We start from the raw sequence: 16,067 nt of genomic DNA on the forward strand, positions 1-16,067 counted from the left end.
TATTGTCATCCATATTTGTAAATGAGGGCCTTTTTTTAAAGTCCAAGATGAACATCGGTTCTTAGAAAATTTCCACCATATCGTAGGTATAGCTGACGATCAAATATTATCATATTTGCTATTAGCCTTCTCTACTTTCAGCTAAACATACCCATTTCAGTTGAAAAAAAAGTACTACAACTTCCATGCACTTGGGGACGAGTGGAACATCTAAAAAGGGAAGTTGGTTGTACAGAGTCCCAGAAATGACTTTGGAGAAACTATGTAGAGATATTTTCATCAACACCTGTATGAATGTGCTTTAAGCCAGGAAACAAAGAAAATGGCAGAAACTCTTGATTTGAGCCAATTTCAATAAAAGAGACTTCCCATCAAATATTTGCAGAAGGTTTTTCTGACCTGAACCACCTCGAAGTGTTTAGAAAACTCTGTCGCATTGAGGGACTAGATCAGTGATGGGTTGCTTCCGGTTTGCTCTGGTTCTGCGAACTGGTAGTGCCGGGGGGCGGGAGGCTCTGACCATCCACCCATGATGCTCCGCCCACTTGCCCGGGACGCTTCTGCACATGCGCGAACTGGTAGCAATGGGTTTTAGAACCCACTAGATGGGAAGTCATTTGTATCGCTCAAAGACAACTGAGATCTCAAAGTCTAGAAAGGCTGCTAAAAGCATAGAAACATAGAAGACTGACGGCAGATAAAGACCTCATGGTCCATCTAGTCTGCCCTTATACTATTTCCTGTATTTTATCTTAGGATGGATATATGTTTATCCCAGGCATGTTTAAATTTAGTTACTGTGGATTTACCAACCACGTCTGCTGGGAGTTTGTGCCAAGCATCTGCTACTCTTTCAGTAAAATAATATTTTCTCATGTTGCTTTTGATCTTCCCCCCAACTAACCTCAGATTGTGCTGTCTTGTTCTTGTGTTCACTTTCCTATTAAAAACACTTCCTTCCTGAAACTTATTTAACCCTTTAACATATTTAAATGTTTCGATTGTGTCTCCTCTTTCCCTTCTGTCCTCCAGACTATACAGATTGAGTTCATTAAGTTTTTCCTGATACGTTTTATGCTTAAGACCTTCCACCATTTTTGTAGCCCGTCTTTGGACCCGGTCAATATTATCCACCTCTTTTTGTAAGTCTGAAGTCAAAGTCAAGAATGGAATGGCTGCTAAAAGCATAGAACTAAGTGGACTTGGTTTTTTTGTTGTGTGTCTTCATCTATATAACGGAGTAACTTTCTGATTGAAAGTGACAATGATCCGTGGTTCACACACCTTCTGGAAACTGTTCAAGACTGAATTGTTCCAGAGAGCCCTCAAGTAAATAAGACGATGCAGACATATGGTAGATGGTCCCATATTTGATTTGTGTATTTTTAAGGATTGATTTTATGTTTACACCACGGATATTTTATTGCATTTACTATACGTTGTTGTGAATACTGAAACTCTTTTTGATTGCAGCAGGCACAAATGGATTGATTACAGTAAATAAATAAATCTTGCCAGTTTGGCAAATTTCAACAATATAAACAAAAAGAAACCTAGCCCTAACCTAGCATATATTTACTTTTCACTTTCCATACTATGCCCTCTGCAAAAATATCCTGGTAGCCAGTGCCCTGCAGGTTAAGTCACTAAATTTCCCCATAAATCCAGTACTTTAAATGGCAGAAAGTCAGATACTGTATATTGTTTTATTTCTGCAAACTGCCTGGGTTTAAGAGGGTTTCAGACTAAAAATCTAATAAGTAAATAAGTCCCCGTTCCATTCCATTCTATTCTATTCCCCTTTCCCTGTTCCATTCCATTCTATTCTACATTTCTCGATTTTCACGGGAGATGTGTTCCGAGACCGTCCGCGAAAGTCGAATTTCCGCGAAGTAGAGATGCGGAAGTAAATACACCATTTTTGGCTATGAACAGTATCACAAGCCTTCCCTTATTACTTTAAACCCCTAAATTACCATTTCCCATTCCCTTAACAACCATTTACTCACCATTATTACTGGTACTCACCATTGAATAAGACACTTAGTTATCCTGACATTTATAAACATAATTATTTATTAACAATAAATATTTTTATTGTTATTTATTTGCAAAAATTATTAGTTTGGAGATGACGTATGACGTCATCGGGCGGGAAAAACCATGATATAGAAAAAAAACTATGAACTGTTTTTAATTAATATTTTTAAAAAAACCTTGGTATAGGCTATTCGGGAACTTTGAACCCGCGAAAATCAAGGGAACACTATTGTTTTATTTCTGCAAACTGCCTGGGTTTAAGAGGGTAGCAGACTAAAAATCTAATAAGTAAATAAGTCCCCGTTCCATTCCATTCTATTCTATTCCCCTTTCCCTGTTCCATTCTACTCTATTCTATTCCCCTTTCCCTGTTCCATTCTATTCTATTCTGTTCCTCTTTCCCTGTTCCATTCCATTCTATTCTATTCCCCTTTCCCTGTTCCATTCCATTCTATTCTATTCCCCTCTCCTGTTCCATTCCATTCTATTCCCTTGGAATCAATGATTAGAAACAGAGGTCAGAGACCGGAGGTCAAGGAATAGGGAGAGCCCCGCTCAGCAGTGGTGAGAGACACTTCTCCAAATTCACCTAATTATGGCAGGGAACAGAGGATGGCACTGTTCCTTCACAAACACAGATCTGCTGAGCGATTCTGGCTCCGTTGTTAACAGAAGTCAAGTTGACATGACTTCTAAGCATTCTGAAAATAGAAGGCAAGAAGACTCTTGCAGGTTTTGTAATCAGGAGATGTAGGTCAAGCAGTTAAGGCTTCTGCTTTCTGGTTTGCAGCACATAACAGTTTGGCCTTAATTGGCTCCTGCAGCACCTCTTCGGGGCATATGGCATTATTATTTTTTTTGCTGCTGAGACTTGGGTGACTGGCATATGTGTTGCAGATGGTTATTTGGCAAGTGATATTCAGAATGAAAAGGAGTAATGAGATTAAAGATGTCGCATTGCATGTAATTCTGCAGATTGTATTCATCTTTGAATCTACTTTCCCTTTATGCTGTATAGAAACATAGAAGACTGACAGCAGAAAAAGACCTCAAGGTCCATCTAGTCTGCCCTTATACTATTTCCTGTATTTTATCTTACAGTGGATATATGTTTATCCCAGGCATGTTTAAATTCAGTTACTGTGGATTTACCAACCACATCTGCTGGAAGTTTGTTTCAAGGATCTACTACTCTTTCAGTAAAATAATATTTTCTCATGTTGCTTTTGATCTTTCCCCCAACTAACTTCAGATTGTATATTCACATCAACTGAAACCTAAATGGGCAGTCCGGTCAGTAGATGTTCCGTCCCATCCTCCCTTTAATATGTTTTAAATGTGGCAATTTACAGGGTTCCCCCCCCCCTTCAATGAAAAGTTATTTCCTGATACAGCACATAGAACTGCAGTAATTAAAAAATCATCAACATTCAGTGGTTATTTATTGGTTATTCTTACATTTGAGCCAAATATATCTGCTTTGCTGTGAAAAGAATACTCAGCAATTGTTTTTGGGAGGTGTTTTTTTTAAAAAAAACCCTGCTCTTGATTTTTTTTAAAAAAATACTTATTCGATTTATTAATTGTTTAACATAGTTCACTGGACTATTCAGTTCAAAAAAATGTAACCCAAGAAAACCCTGCAGAAAGCTAGTTCTTGAAACAGCGAAGGAAATAATTTAAGATGTTTTACCATGTGAATGGTATCTCTTTGTTCTTTATCACCAGTGAAATTTTAGTTGATCAACAGCACAACCATATAAGAATTCTTTTGGGACAAAGAAATATCAGATAGAAACATAGAAACATAGAAGATTGACGGCAGGAAAAGACCTCATGGTCCATCTAGCCTGCCCTTATACTATTTCCTGCATTTTATCTTAGGATGGATATATTTTTATCCCGGCATGTTTAAATTTAGTTACTATGGATTTACCAATCTTGTCTGCTGGAAGTTTGTTCCAAGCATCTACTACTCTTTCAGTAAAATAATATTTTCTCACGTTGCTTCTGATCTTCCCCCCCAACTAACCTCAGATTGTGCCCCCTTGTTCTTTTGTTGACTTTCCTACTAAAAACAACTCACTCCTGAACCTTATTTAACCCTTTAACATATTTAAATGTTTTGATCATGTCCCCCCATTTTCCCTTCTGACCTCCAGACTAAACAGATTGAGTTCATTAAATCAGTTAAGGATATAAAGGAATGGAGGGGTTTATATTTATGAGACGTTTTGTTTATCAAGGGAAACGATGATCATAATTATTTTGCGTTGGTGATGTGCAGGCTGTACCAGAAATACCAAGATGATACTACAGAAGGAGTTCTCTACAGGATGCTCTTGCACAGTTTAGGAGTGGCCGATTTGCCAAAGGAATTAACAGCTATCCCCAGAGAAACTCAGCAGGCAGAGGAAAAGAAGCCAATGGATCTTCCAGAGAGGTAGCCCATCTTGATTTTATTTATTTGTTTGTTTGTTTGTTTGTTTGTTTATCCATCCATCCATCCATTCATTCATTCATTCATTTATTTATTTTGTCCAATACACAATGAGAGTTTTAGTGGGTATATATATATGTATTGTTACCCCACTGACTCACCAGGAAGTTTCTACACAGCAGGCAATTGCTGAGCCATCAAACCACACCCAGCCACCAGTATTTATAGAGGGAAGGCAGCTCAGGTCTCGCAGTGTTCGCCTGAGAAGAAGGACAGAAACACCAGCCTGAAGATGACGAGTGGGACCTCGTCGAAACGTCGCCAGAAATTTCCAAATCCTACACGGGACATATATACATATATGTAGATTGTTCTGAGTTCGGGTTTTGCCTAATATTACACGGGGTAAAACCCGAACTCAGAACAATCTACATACATATACCCGTGAAAATCTACGAAAACACACACACACACATACACATACATACATACATACATACATACATATATATTTTATGTCGGATCACCCTGGTATATTGTATATATATATATACATACATAATAAAATACATGATGAAGGTTATAGAGGAGATACTCCTAGTAAAATATATCTAAGAAAGGATAGAAAAGAAGATATAGTAATAAAACATATCAATGAAAGAATAGAAGAAGAGATATAGGAATAGAAGAAAGGTATAGGAGATATATTTTACTAAAATAAGCTCTGGGCATGGCTTATTTTGTGGGTGTGGCTTGATGGTCATGTGACCGGTTAGGAATGGCTTGCTAGCCATGTGACCAGGTGAGAATGGCTTGACAACCATGTGACTGGGGTGGCTAAAAGGTCATGTGACTGGGTAGGAGTGGCTTGCTGACCAAGATAAGTTTTCAAATAGGTACTTGGAGTCTTTTTTAGTTGATTAAGTCACATTATTTGAATAGCCACAAAAAGGACAAATGATAGACAGCATTATTTGTGGAGGAGCACAGTAACATTTTAAGGTTTTGTACTGAACTCACAATGATAACAGATTAGGCAAGTAGCTCAATTTTCTTTAATTGCTATAAAAGTTCAATTCTAGATAATGATTAAAATGATTAAAGCGTTTATTAAAATGGGACCCAGGGGAAGAGCCTTCTCTGTGGCGGCCCCGACCCTCTGGAATTAACTCCCCTCCCCCGGATATTAGGAATGCCCCTACCCTCCTTGCCTTTCGCAAACTCTTAAAAACCCACCTTTGTCGCCAGGCATGGGAAAATTGATTCCCCTCGGCTGCTCCGTTTTATGTATGGTTTGTTTGGTTTGTATGATTGGTTTTAATTAAGGCTTTTAAAACTGTTTTTGCTTTTAACATTGGATTTGTATTTTGTATTACTGTTGTAATAATAATAATAATAATTATTATTATTATATTATTATTATTATTATTATTATTATTATTATTATTATAGAGTTAGATTTAGATTTATTGGATTTATATGTCGCCCCTCTCTGCAGACTCGGGGCGGCTCACAACAATAGTAAAAACAGTACATAGTGACAAAATCCAATGCCCACCAATCCAATTACAATTTTAAGTTAAGAAATTCATAAAACAATCCCAATATATATAAAAAACAAGCACACAATCAATCAAACAGCAAAACAACATGGGCAAGGGGGAGATGTTTTAGTTCCCCCATGCCTGATGGCAGAGGTGGGTTTTAAGGAGTTTACAAAAGGCAGGGAGGGTGGGGGCAATCCTAATCTCAGGGGGGAGCTGGTTCCAGAGGGTCAGAGCCACCACAGAGAAGGCTCTTCCTCTGGGTCCCGCCAGACGACATTGTTTAGTCGACGGGACCCGAAGAAGGCCGACTCTGTGGGACCTAACCGGTCGCTGGGATTCGTGCGGCAGAAGGCGGTCCCGGAGATATTCTGGTCCGGTGCCATGAAGGGCTTTATAAGTCATAACCAACACTTTGAATTGTGACCGGAAACTAATCAGCAACCAATTCAGACTGCGTAGTGTTGGAGTAACATGGGCATGCCTTGGGAAGCCCATGATTGCTCTCGCAGCTGCATTCTGCACGATCTGAAGTTTCCGAACACTTTTCAAAGGTAGCCCCATGTAGAGTGCGTTACAGTAGTCGAGCCTCGAGGTGATGAGTTTATTATAGGTAAACATACTATTTAATTATTTCCTATTTTAAAAGTAATTAAAGATCATAATAAAGCACTAGAGGATAATTTTTTTAAAAAAACTTAAGTATTCAATAAATAGTGCATAAACTTACTATCCCCACTGCGCCCTTGCCCTGTGGGGGCAGCAGCCCATTGGTGCAGGTAAGTACTGCATGTGATGTCTTCATCTATCCTGGTTCCTAGTGGATATGTTCAGTCATATCCTACGTTTCCTTCCTTCCCTTAATTCCCTGTCCAATTTTCATCATGAACTGCCTTGGGAGAGAGACTGAGAGCATAACAAGCACAACATCACCCCACCCCTTGTCTAGTTGTGGCAAGAGTTAAATCTTCTTACCCTAATGCACATAAAGCATGGACGGAGTTTCAATCACTCCATCACAGCCATCATCCTGATTCTTTGGGCCATACCGTGCAGATACCCCGGGCATCGGGCCAAAATATCTCCGGGACCGCCTTCTGCCGCACGAATCCCAGCGTCCAGTTAGGTCCCACAGAGTTGGCCTTCTCCGGGTCCCGTCGACTAAACAATGTCGTCTGGCGGGACCCAGGGGAAGAGCCTTCTCTGTGGCGGCCCCGACCCTCTGGAACCAGCTCCCCCCGGAAATTAGAACTGCCCCCACCCTCCTTGCCTTTCGTAAACTTCTTAAAACCCACCTTTGCCACCAGGCATGGGGGAACTGAGATATCTCCCCCAGGCCTCTGCAGTTTATGCATGGTATGTTTGTATGTATGTTTCTTTTTAATAAGGGTTTTTTAGCAATTTTTAATTGTTAGATTTGCTTATACAGTGTTCCCTTGATTTTCATGGGTTCAAACTTCGTGGAAAGTCTACCACGGTTTTTCAAAAATATTAATTAAAAAATATTTTGCGGGGTTTTTCCCTATACCATGGTTTTTCCCACCCGATGACGTCATATGTCATCGTCAAACTTTTGTCTGCCTTTAATAAATATTTTTTTAAATAAACTTTAATAAATAATCATGGTGAGTAATAATCTGAATGTTTCCTAAGGGAAAGGAAAATGGTAATTTAGGGGTTTAAAGTGTTAAGGGAAGGCTTGTGATACTGTTCATAGCCAAAAATAGTGTATTTACTTCCGCATCTCTACTTAGTGGAAATTCGACTTTCGCGGGCGGTCTCGGAACGCATCCCCCGCGAAAATCGAGGGAACACTGTATTACTGTTGTGAGCCGCCCCAAGTCTACGGAGAGTGGCGGCATACAAATCTAATAAATAATAATAATAATAATAATAAATAATAACCACTCTTCTAATTTTAGAATAAAGCAAATTGAAGACCACCTCTACAGACAAGCCAGACACAGAAGTGTTGATGAGGTCCTCGAAAGGCTGAAGGATGGCATCTTGCATCAGGATATGGGCATGAGGGATGCCTTCCTTGCGTTTAACAAGCAAGCTGGCGGGAAGCTGAGTAAAAATGGTTTCCGCAAGGTAAGTAGAATCTTATTTTGTTTTAATTGACTCTTGCTCATTCAAACCAACTTTGTCTTTTGTCTTTCCTCTTGATGGTTTCACCGCTTGGGGCGCTCATTATATCTTGGTCTTACGAAAAGTCTGTAAACAGTTTACGGGGCCTTTATATTTCATAATTTCCATCCTCCCACATAGCACTGCTTACATTTTTTGTTACCTACTTCATTTGGAAGATTGGGCTTTGTCACGTTTAACTCATGGGTATATTTCAGAAATCAATCAGGTCTTATCCATGAAGTTGCAACAATAGACGTGAAATGGGATTATGTGTCGGAATTCCATTGTTCCGTCCCCTGTCCAATTGTCTCTCCTTATCTCATTTATCTTTTCTTCCTTTCAAATATGTTCACCTATACTTTTATATCTTATCTTCTATTCTTTTCTTTACTTACGTTATTACATATCTTTCTCTTCAATGTGTATTATGTATTGGACAAAGTAAATAAATAAACAAACAAACAAATAAACAAACAAACAAATAAATATAAAAAATAAATTTGTCCAATACACAATACATATGGAAGAGAATAGACATGAAGTAAAATATATAAAGATAATATGTAAAAATAGAAAAGATATATGAAAGGAAGAATATATATATGATATATGAGATAAAGGAAAGACAATTGGACAGGGGACGAAAGGCACACTAGTGCACTTATGTACGCCCCTTACTGACCTCTTAGAAACCTGGAGAGGTCAATCGTGGATAGTCCAATGGATAGTCTAAGTGAGAAATGTTGGGGGTTAGGGGTTGACACTATTGAGTCCGGTAATGAGTTCCACGCTTTGACAACTCGATTGTTAAAGTCATATTTTTTACAGTCAAGTTTGGAGCGGTTAATATTAAGTTTAAATCTTTTGTGTGCTCTTGTGTTGTTGTGGTTGAAGCTGAAGTAGTCGCCGACAGGCAGGACGTTGCAGCATATGATCTTGTGGGCAATACTTAAATCGTGTTTTAGACGCCGTAGTTCTAAGCTTTCTAGACCCAGGATTGTTAGTCTATTTTTGTAGGGTATTCTGTTTCGAGTGGAGGAGTGAAGAGCTCTTCCGGTGAAATATCTTTGGACGTTTTCAAGGGTGTTGATGTCCGAGATGTGGTATGGGTTCCAGACAGACATTGTGCCATCCCCACAACTCTGCTTCTTTTGGATTAACTCAACAATACACCACAAGGAAATGAATGTTTATTTCTCATTTCTCCGCTCTTGTAGCTCTAAAATTAAACATTCGATCTGATAGCAAAAGCTATACCAAAATACAAAGCTGCTAATCTCTTTTTAAAGGCTTTCAAAATCTCTTGAAGAGTGATAATTTGTTAATTAGCACATTCTCACTTTTTTTCATGTTTTTAAGCCAGTCAGCCATTCAATGTTTCTTTTTTTTCCCTCCAGTGGTACATCAGTAAAATGAAATAGAATTGCAAGAACAATTACCACTGAAGCTATTACAAAAGGACTAAAAAAAAAATACTGTACAAACACAAAAGAACACGCTCAAATTAGAAAAGGTGGGGAGACTTGGAATTATTAAGTGGAGAGAATTACAGACTGAATTCAGTTCTGTTACTGTATTGTTAACTAGCAGTTTCTTAAAATTTTATACTGTATTTTCAAAACCAAAACCAAAACCAAACTACATTACTGCAAATTTGCTAAACAATGGGGATTTTGTGCATTTTGAAGTATCAATGGCTCTTTCTTGAAATGAAATTTTATTCGTTTAGATGATGGGCGTTTGTCTATTTTGAATTCAGTTCAAGGGAGTAGATACCACCGGTAACGCAACTACTCTCCAAAAATACCTTGACGCTGTTTCTGAGTGGTTTAACACATGGCAACTCCAAATCTCAACTAGCAAATGCTCTGTCCTACACATTGGGAAGAAGAATCAGAACTCCAAATACGAACTGAATAACCAAATTATCACAGATAATCCCCACTCGGTTAAAGACCTTGGTATATTAATAACAAAAGATTTAAGTGCCAAAGACCACTGCAACAATATAGCCAAGAAGGCTTCAAGAGTTGTAAACCTAATCCTACATAGCTTCTGCTCTGGCAATCTCACACTAGTTACCAGAGCTTACAAAACTTTTACCAGACCCATCCTCGAATACAGCTCATCAGTTTGGAAACCATATCGCATCTCAGACATTAACACCCTTGAAAATATCCAAAGATACTTCACCAGAAGAGCCCTTCACTCCTCCACTCGAAACAGAAGACCCTGTGAGACTAGACTTTCAATCCTGGGCCTAGAAAGTTTAGAACTAAGACGCCTTAAATAAGATCTAAGTATTGCCCACAAGATCATATGCTGCAACATATGACAACAACACAAGAGCAGACAACAGATTTAAACTTAACATTAACCGCTCCAAACTTGACTGTAAAAAATATGACTTCAGTAACTGAGTTGTCAAAGCGTGGAACTCATTACCGGACTCCATAGTGTCATCCCCAAACCCCCAACACTTTACCCCTAGATTATGACCTATCCAGATTCCCAAGAGGTCAGTAAGGGACGAGTACAAGTGCACTAGAGTGCCTTCCGTCCCCTGTCCTATTGTTCTCCTATATCTCCTATACCTTTCTTTTAATCCTATATCTGTTCTTCTATTCTTTCATTGATATGTTCTATTACTATATCTTTTCTATTATTTCTTAGATATATTTTACTATGAGTATCTCCTCTATAACCTTCATCATGTATTTTACTATGCGTATATAGATCAGTGTTTCCCAACCTTTTTTGAGCCGCGGCACATTATTCATATTTTCAAAATCCTGGGGAACACTGAACGGGGGGACGGGGGGGGCCCGCTAAAGAAAAGTTTGGACAAAAAAAAAATCTCTTCCTCCATTTCACTCTATTTCTCCCTCCCTCTTTCTCTCTCTTCCTTCCTTCCCTTCTTTCTCTCTCTCCATCCCTCTTTCTTTCTTCCTCTCTTTTTTGCTCTTTCTCTCTCCCTCCTTCCCTCCCTCTATGTCTTTCTCTCTCCCTTTCTCTCTCTCTGCCTCTCTTGCTATCTCTCTTTCATTCTCTCTCTTTCTCTGTCTCTCTTGCTATGTCTCTTTCTTTCTCTCTCTCTATCTCTCTCTCTTTCTCTGTCTCTCTCTCTGTCTCTCTTGCTATCTCTTTCTCTCTGTCTCTCTCTCTTTCTCTGTCTCTCTTGCTATCTCTTTCTTTCTCTCTCTCTCTGTCTCTCTTTCTCTCTCTTGCTATCTCTCTTGCTATCTCTCTTTCTCTCTCTTTCTGTGTCTCTTGCTATCTCTCTTTCTCACTCTCTATCTTTCTCTCTTTCTCTGTCTCTCTCTCTGTCTCTCTTGCTATCTCTCTCTCTTGCTATCTCTTTCTCTCTCTCTCTCTTGCTATCTCTTTCTTTCTTTTTTTCTCTCTCTCTTGCTATGTCTCTCTTTCTCTCTCTCTCGGGCGGGGGGGCACGGGGGGGCTAAAGAAAAGTTTGGACAAAAAAATATCTCTTCCTCCATTTCACTCTATTTCTCCCTCCCTCTTTCCTCCCTCCCTCTTTCCATTGTATCTCTCCTTCCCTCTTTCCTTTCTATCTCTCCCTCCCTCTTTCCTCCCTCCCTCTTTCCTTTCTATCTATTTTCTTTCTATCTCTCCCTCCCTCTTTCCATTGTATCTCTCCCTCCCTCTTTCCTCCCTCCCTCTTTCCTTTCTATCTCTCCCTCCCTCTTTCCTTTCTATCCTTCTCTCCGTCCCTCAGCGGCGGCAAAGAAGAAGGAAGGCAGGCTGCAGAGGGCACCGAGGACAAGAGCGCTCGCTCGCTCCCTCGCCCTCTGACTTCCCTCCCTCGCTGCTGAAGGGACGAGCGCGGGCACGAGCGCGCACGCGGGCCCGCTGCAAAAAGTTTTTGTTTGTTTGTTTTTTTCCTTCCCCCGCCTCACGGGAGAGAGAGAGAGAGAAAGAAAGAGCGCAGCCAGCGAAAGCGGCCTCGAGCCGAGTGCGAACTGCAGGATGCGGCAAAGGACTCCTTGCCAACCCAAAAGGGGGTGGGGGTGGTGAAGGCAAAGCCTGGGAGGCGGGGAAGGGAAGAGCGGGAGACCCCCAGACAGAACAGCTGAGGGGAAGGAAAGACAGAAGGAGGGAGGGATTGAGAAGCGAAGCCAGGGAGGGCTGAGAGAAAAGGGGAGCGGTGCGCGCGAGAGAGGGGCGGGGCGGGCATTCCCGAAACGGACGGAGAAAGCCCTCTCTCGCAGCGAAAGCGCTCCCAGCCAGGGGGCTGCGAGAGAGGGCATTCTCCGTCCGTTTCGGGAAAGCCCGCCCCGGCACCGGCAGCGCCCCGCCCAGCTGGAGCTTCCCTAGGAGCTCCGTGGCACACCTGGCTGTGTCTCGCGGCACACTAGTGTGCCGCGGCACACCGGTTGGGAAACACTGATATAGATATATACCCACTAAAACCCTCATTGTGTATGGGACAAAATAAATAAATAAATATTTTTTTATGGTAGGTGTTGATACCAGTGTAGGATACAAACATTACAAGTGTTTGTATCCTACACTGTTTTAATCTGGTCACCTTTTCTCTCTCTGACAGTTACTGGAGGATATTGAGATGCCAATGAGTGATGATCATTTTAATCTATTAACTGAAAAAATAGGATACCCAGCTGGAGGCTTGAGTTACCTTGATTTTATAGCAATATTTGAAGGTGAGCAAATAGATTGCTAAATAATATATTGATTCTGAGATACAGGTATTGCATGTACATCCTGGCTTTTTAAATTCAGGGGAACTTAACTATTTTGTGATAAAACCTGACCAAATATGTAATGCAATTGTCAAATTCCAGAGAAGCCCATCACTGTTTCTAAAGTTGATAGCTCTAATTAAAAAAATGAAAAGATACCAAATCCGATTTTATACATTTACTGGATGAAATATGATCAAGGCGGCATATATTGGAAATAAAAACTATGCTACGCAAAGTCTCAACATTTATAACTAAATGGAGACAGGAATACCCTGTCAAAATTTCCTTTCACGCAGTCCAATATACAAGCAGGATATTACCGAAATTGGGTGAAAAGAATATAATAACTTTTTTGGATAATCCCCCCTCCCCAAAAATATAGTGTAGGTCAGTGATTTCTTTGCCTAACACAAAACCTCTGCAGCTTTAACATATCGGCTGGGAAAAAATTCTTGGAGTTGAAGTCCACATGCCTTAAAGTTGCAGAAGTTGAGAAAGTCCAAAGACAGGCTACAAGAATGGTGGAAGGTCTTAAGTATAAAACGGATCAGGAAAGATTTAATGAACTCAATCTGTATAGTCTGGAAGACAGAAGGAAAAGGGGGGACATGATTGAAACATTTAAATATGTTAAAGGGTTAAATAAGGTTCAGGAGGGAAGTGTTTTTAATAGGAAAGTGAACACAAGAACAAGGGGACACAATCTGAAGTTAGTTGGGGGAAAGATCAAAGGCAACATGAGAAAATATTATTTTACTGAAAGAGTAGTAGGTGCTTGGAACAAACTTCCAGCAGACGTGGTTGGTAAATCCACAGTAACCGAATTGAAACATGCCTGGGATAAACATATATCCATTGTAAGATAAAATACAGGAAATAGTATAAGGGCAGACTAGATGGACCATGAGGTCTTTTTCTGCCGTCAGTCTTCTATGTTTCTATGTTTCTAAGATTGGATTAAAGAAAATAATGGGTCCATCTAATGCAGTGGTCACCAAACTACGGCCCGCGGGCCACATGCGGCCTACTGAGGCCATTTATCTGGCCCGCTGGTGAGTGACAAGAGCACAGGGAAAAGAGAGAGAAAGAAAGAAAAGGGAAAGAGAGGGAGGGAAGGAGGAGAGGAAGGAAGGAGGGAAGGAAGGAAGGAGAAATGGAAGGAACAAGGAAGGAAGGAAGGAAGAATGAAATGAATGGAGGGACAGAGGAAGGAAGGACTGTTTTGGAGGGGGTGTAATTTTTTTAAAATTTTTCTCTCAACATACATTCAAACAACACAGTGTACCATCTAATTTTCCATGAATAAAATGCAGTATTTTGTTAGTAACTAATATCAATCATCAAAAAAGTTGCAAACGTTTTTTTTCCTAATTTTGTCATCCAGTTACATTCATTTTCTTTTAATTAAATTTTCTCCTTAATGTCCCTTCAAAAAGTGCAGTGTGCATAGGAATTTGTTCATAGGGGTTTTTTTTATAGTCCGGCCCTCCAACAGTCCGAGGGACAGTGAACTGGCCCCATGTGTAAAAAGTTTGGGGACCCCTGATCTAATGAGTTGCATTGCTATGTAGGGACCTGAACTATTGCTATGTATGGATCAACATGCTGATCAATATGTACTACAGTACTAATGTCAATTATTCAAATCTATGTCATTGCAAAGGATAACATGGCTTGGTGTTGATATAATTATTTCAGATTCCAGATTGGGTGGGGCCTGTTCAAATCGCCAAGCTATCAAAAGCCATTTTATGACTGCTGAAGAATGTCTCAGCCAGTATAGTGACAAGCTTGCAGAAGAATATGGGGTAATTACATTCACATTTCTCATGATTATTAATTTTGTTTTGGTTGATTGATTATTTGTTGTCGAAGACAGGAAAATCAGACTGCTTAGAACAGTGATTCTCAACCTGGGGGTTGGGACCCCTTTGGGGACTGAACTATAGTTTCACAGGGGTCGCCTAAGACCATGAGAAAAGACAAATTTCCCATGGTGTTAAGAACTAAACCTATTTTTGGTGCCTTGGAACATATTTTTACAATCTGACCAATCAGGCATTTACAGTGGTGGTGTCCCTCTGACATTCCTGCCAATCAGCTTAAAACTCTGTTGGGAAAAATTGGTGCTAGACTTATGGTTGGGGGTCACCACAACATGAGGAATTGTATTAGGGGGTTGTGGCATTAGAAAGGTTGAGAACCACTGGTTTAGAATGAATATAAAGGTTTCTGGTAAGCTCATGTTCTCTTCAAGAATCTGAACTACTAATAGTCAAAGCAAATTGTCAGTAGATCAGAATCAATGGAATTCAAGGTGGGCTGGATTTAGATCTCTTGTGGGTACAAAGGGACTTGAGACAGATGACACATTTGACTCCTCCTGCAGGCAGGATTCCCTTGAGTACCACTTGTTGGGGGTCAAGGGAAAGGGAGGGTCTTGCCTTCTCTTTCTGCTCAAGATCCCCATGGACAATTGGTGGTCCATTGTGTGACACAGAATGCTGGACTCGATGGGCTTTGGACTGATTCAGCATGGCTCTTCTTAGGTTCTTAGGTTCTTATGCATGATAGCATCTTTTGGCACGTGAACCAAAAAAAGATTTGCCATCACTGGTATATACCATTCTGATAGTCCAGAGTCACTGCTGTGATATGGGTAGCTAAATAGATGTATTTATTTATTTATTTTATTTATTTATTTATTTAGTCCAATACACAATGAGGGTTTTAGTCGGAATATATCTATATACACATAGTAAAGTACATGATGAAGGTTATAGAGGAGATACTCATAGTAAAATAGATCTAAGAAAGAATAGAAAAGAAGATAAAGTAATAGAACATATCAATGAAAGAATAGAAGAAGAGATATAGGAATAGAGCAATAGGACAGGAGACGGAAGGCACTCTAGTGCACTTGTACTCGCCCCTTACTGACCTCTTAGGAATCTGGATAGGTCAACCGTAGATAATCTAAGGGTAAAGTGTTGGGGGTTTGGGGATGACACTATGGAGTCCGGTAATGAGTTCCACGCTTCGACAACTCGGTAATGACCAGTCTGAGCCTGGAGGAGAGGTCAATTGTGTCATCTGTCTCAAGTCCCTTTGCCTGGGGGAGGAAGGAAAGGATATGGGCACATGCACGCATGCTAGCACACCCACACACCCCTTTTGGTATGCAAA

General features: G+C 40.1%; 1 protein-coding gene across 3 annotated transcripts in view; it reads left to right on the forward strand.

Moving 5' to 3' along the window:
* The window catches only part of EFCAB6 (EF-hand calcium binding domain 6), a 175,646-nt gene that overhangs the window by 48,227 nt on the left and 111,352 nt on the right, over window positions 1-16,067 (forward strand). For all 3 annotated transcript variants that reach the window (XM_070755297.1, XM_070755298.1, XM_070755299.1), the window contains exons 15-18: window positions 4,328-4,483; window positions 7,947-8,118; window positions 12,725-12,839; window positions 14,580-14,689. In XM_070755297.1, the coding sequence (XP_070611398.1) occupies window positions 4,328-4,483; window positions 7,947-8,118; window positions 12,725-12,839; window positions 14,580-14,689 (553 nt within the window). The remainder of the gene's footprint in view (window positions 1-4,327; window positions 4,484-7,946; window positions 8,119-12,724; window positions 12,840-14,579; window positions 14,690-16,067) is intronic.

The sequence above is a fragment of the Erythrolamprus reginae genome, chromosome 6, assembly GCF_031021105.1.
Source record: "Erythrolamprus reginae isolate rEryReg1 chromosome 6, rEryReg1.hap1, whole genome shotgun sequence".
In the NCBI taxonomy this organism is placed as follows: domain Eukaryota; kingdom Metazoa; phylum Chordata; class Lepidosauria; order Squamata; family Dipsadidae; genus Erythrolamprus; species Erythrolamprus reginae.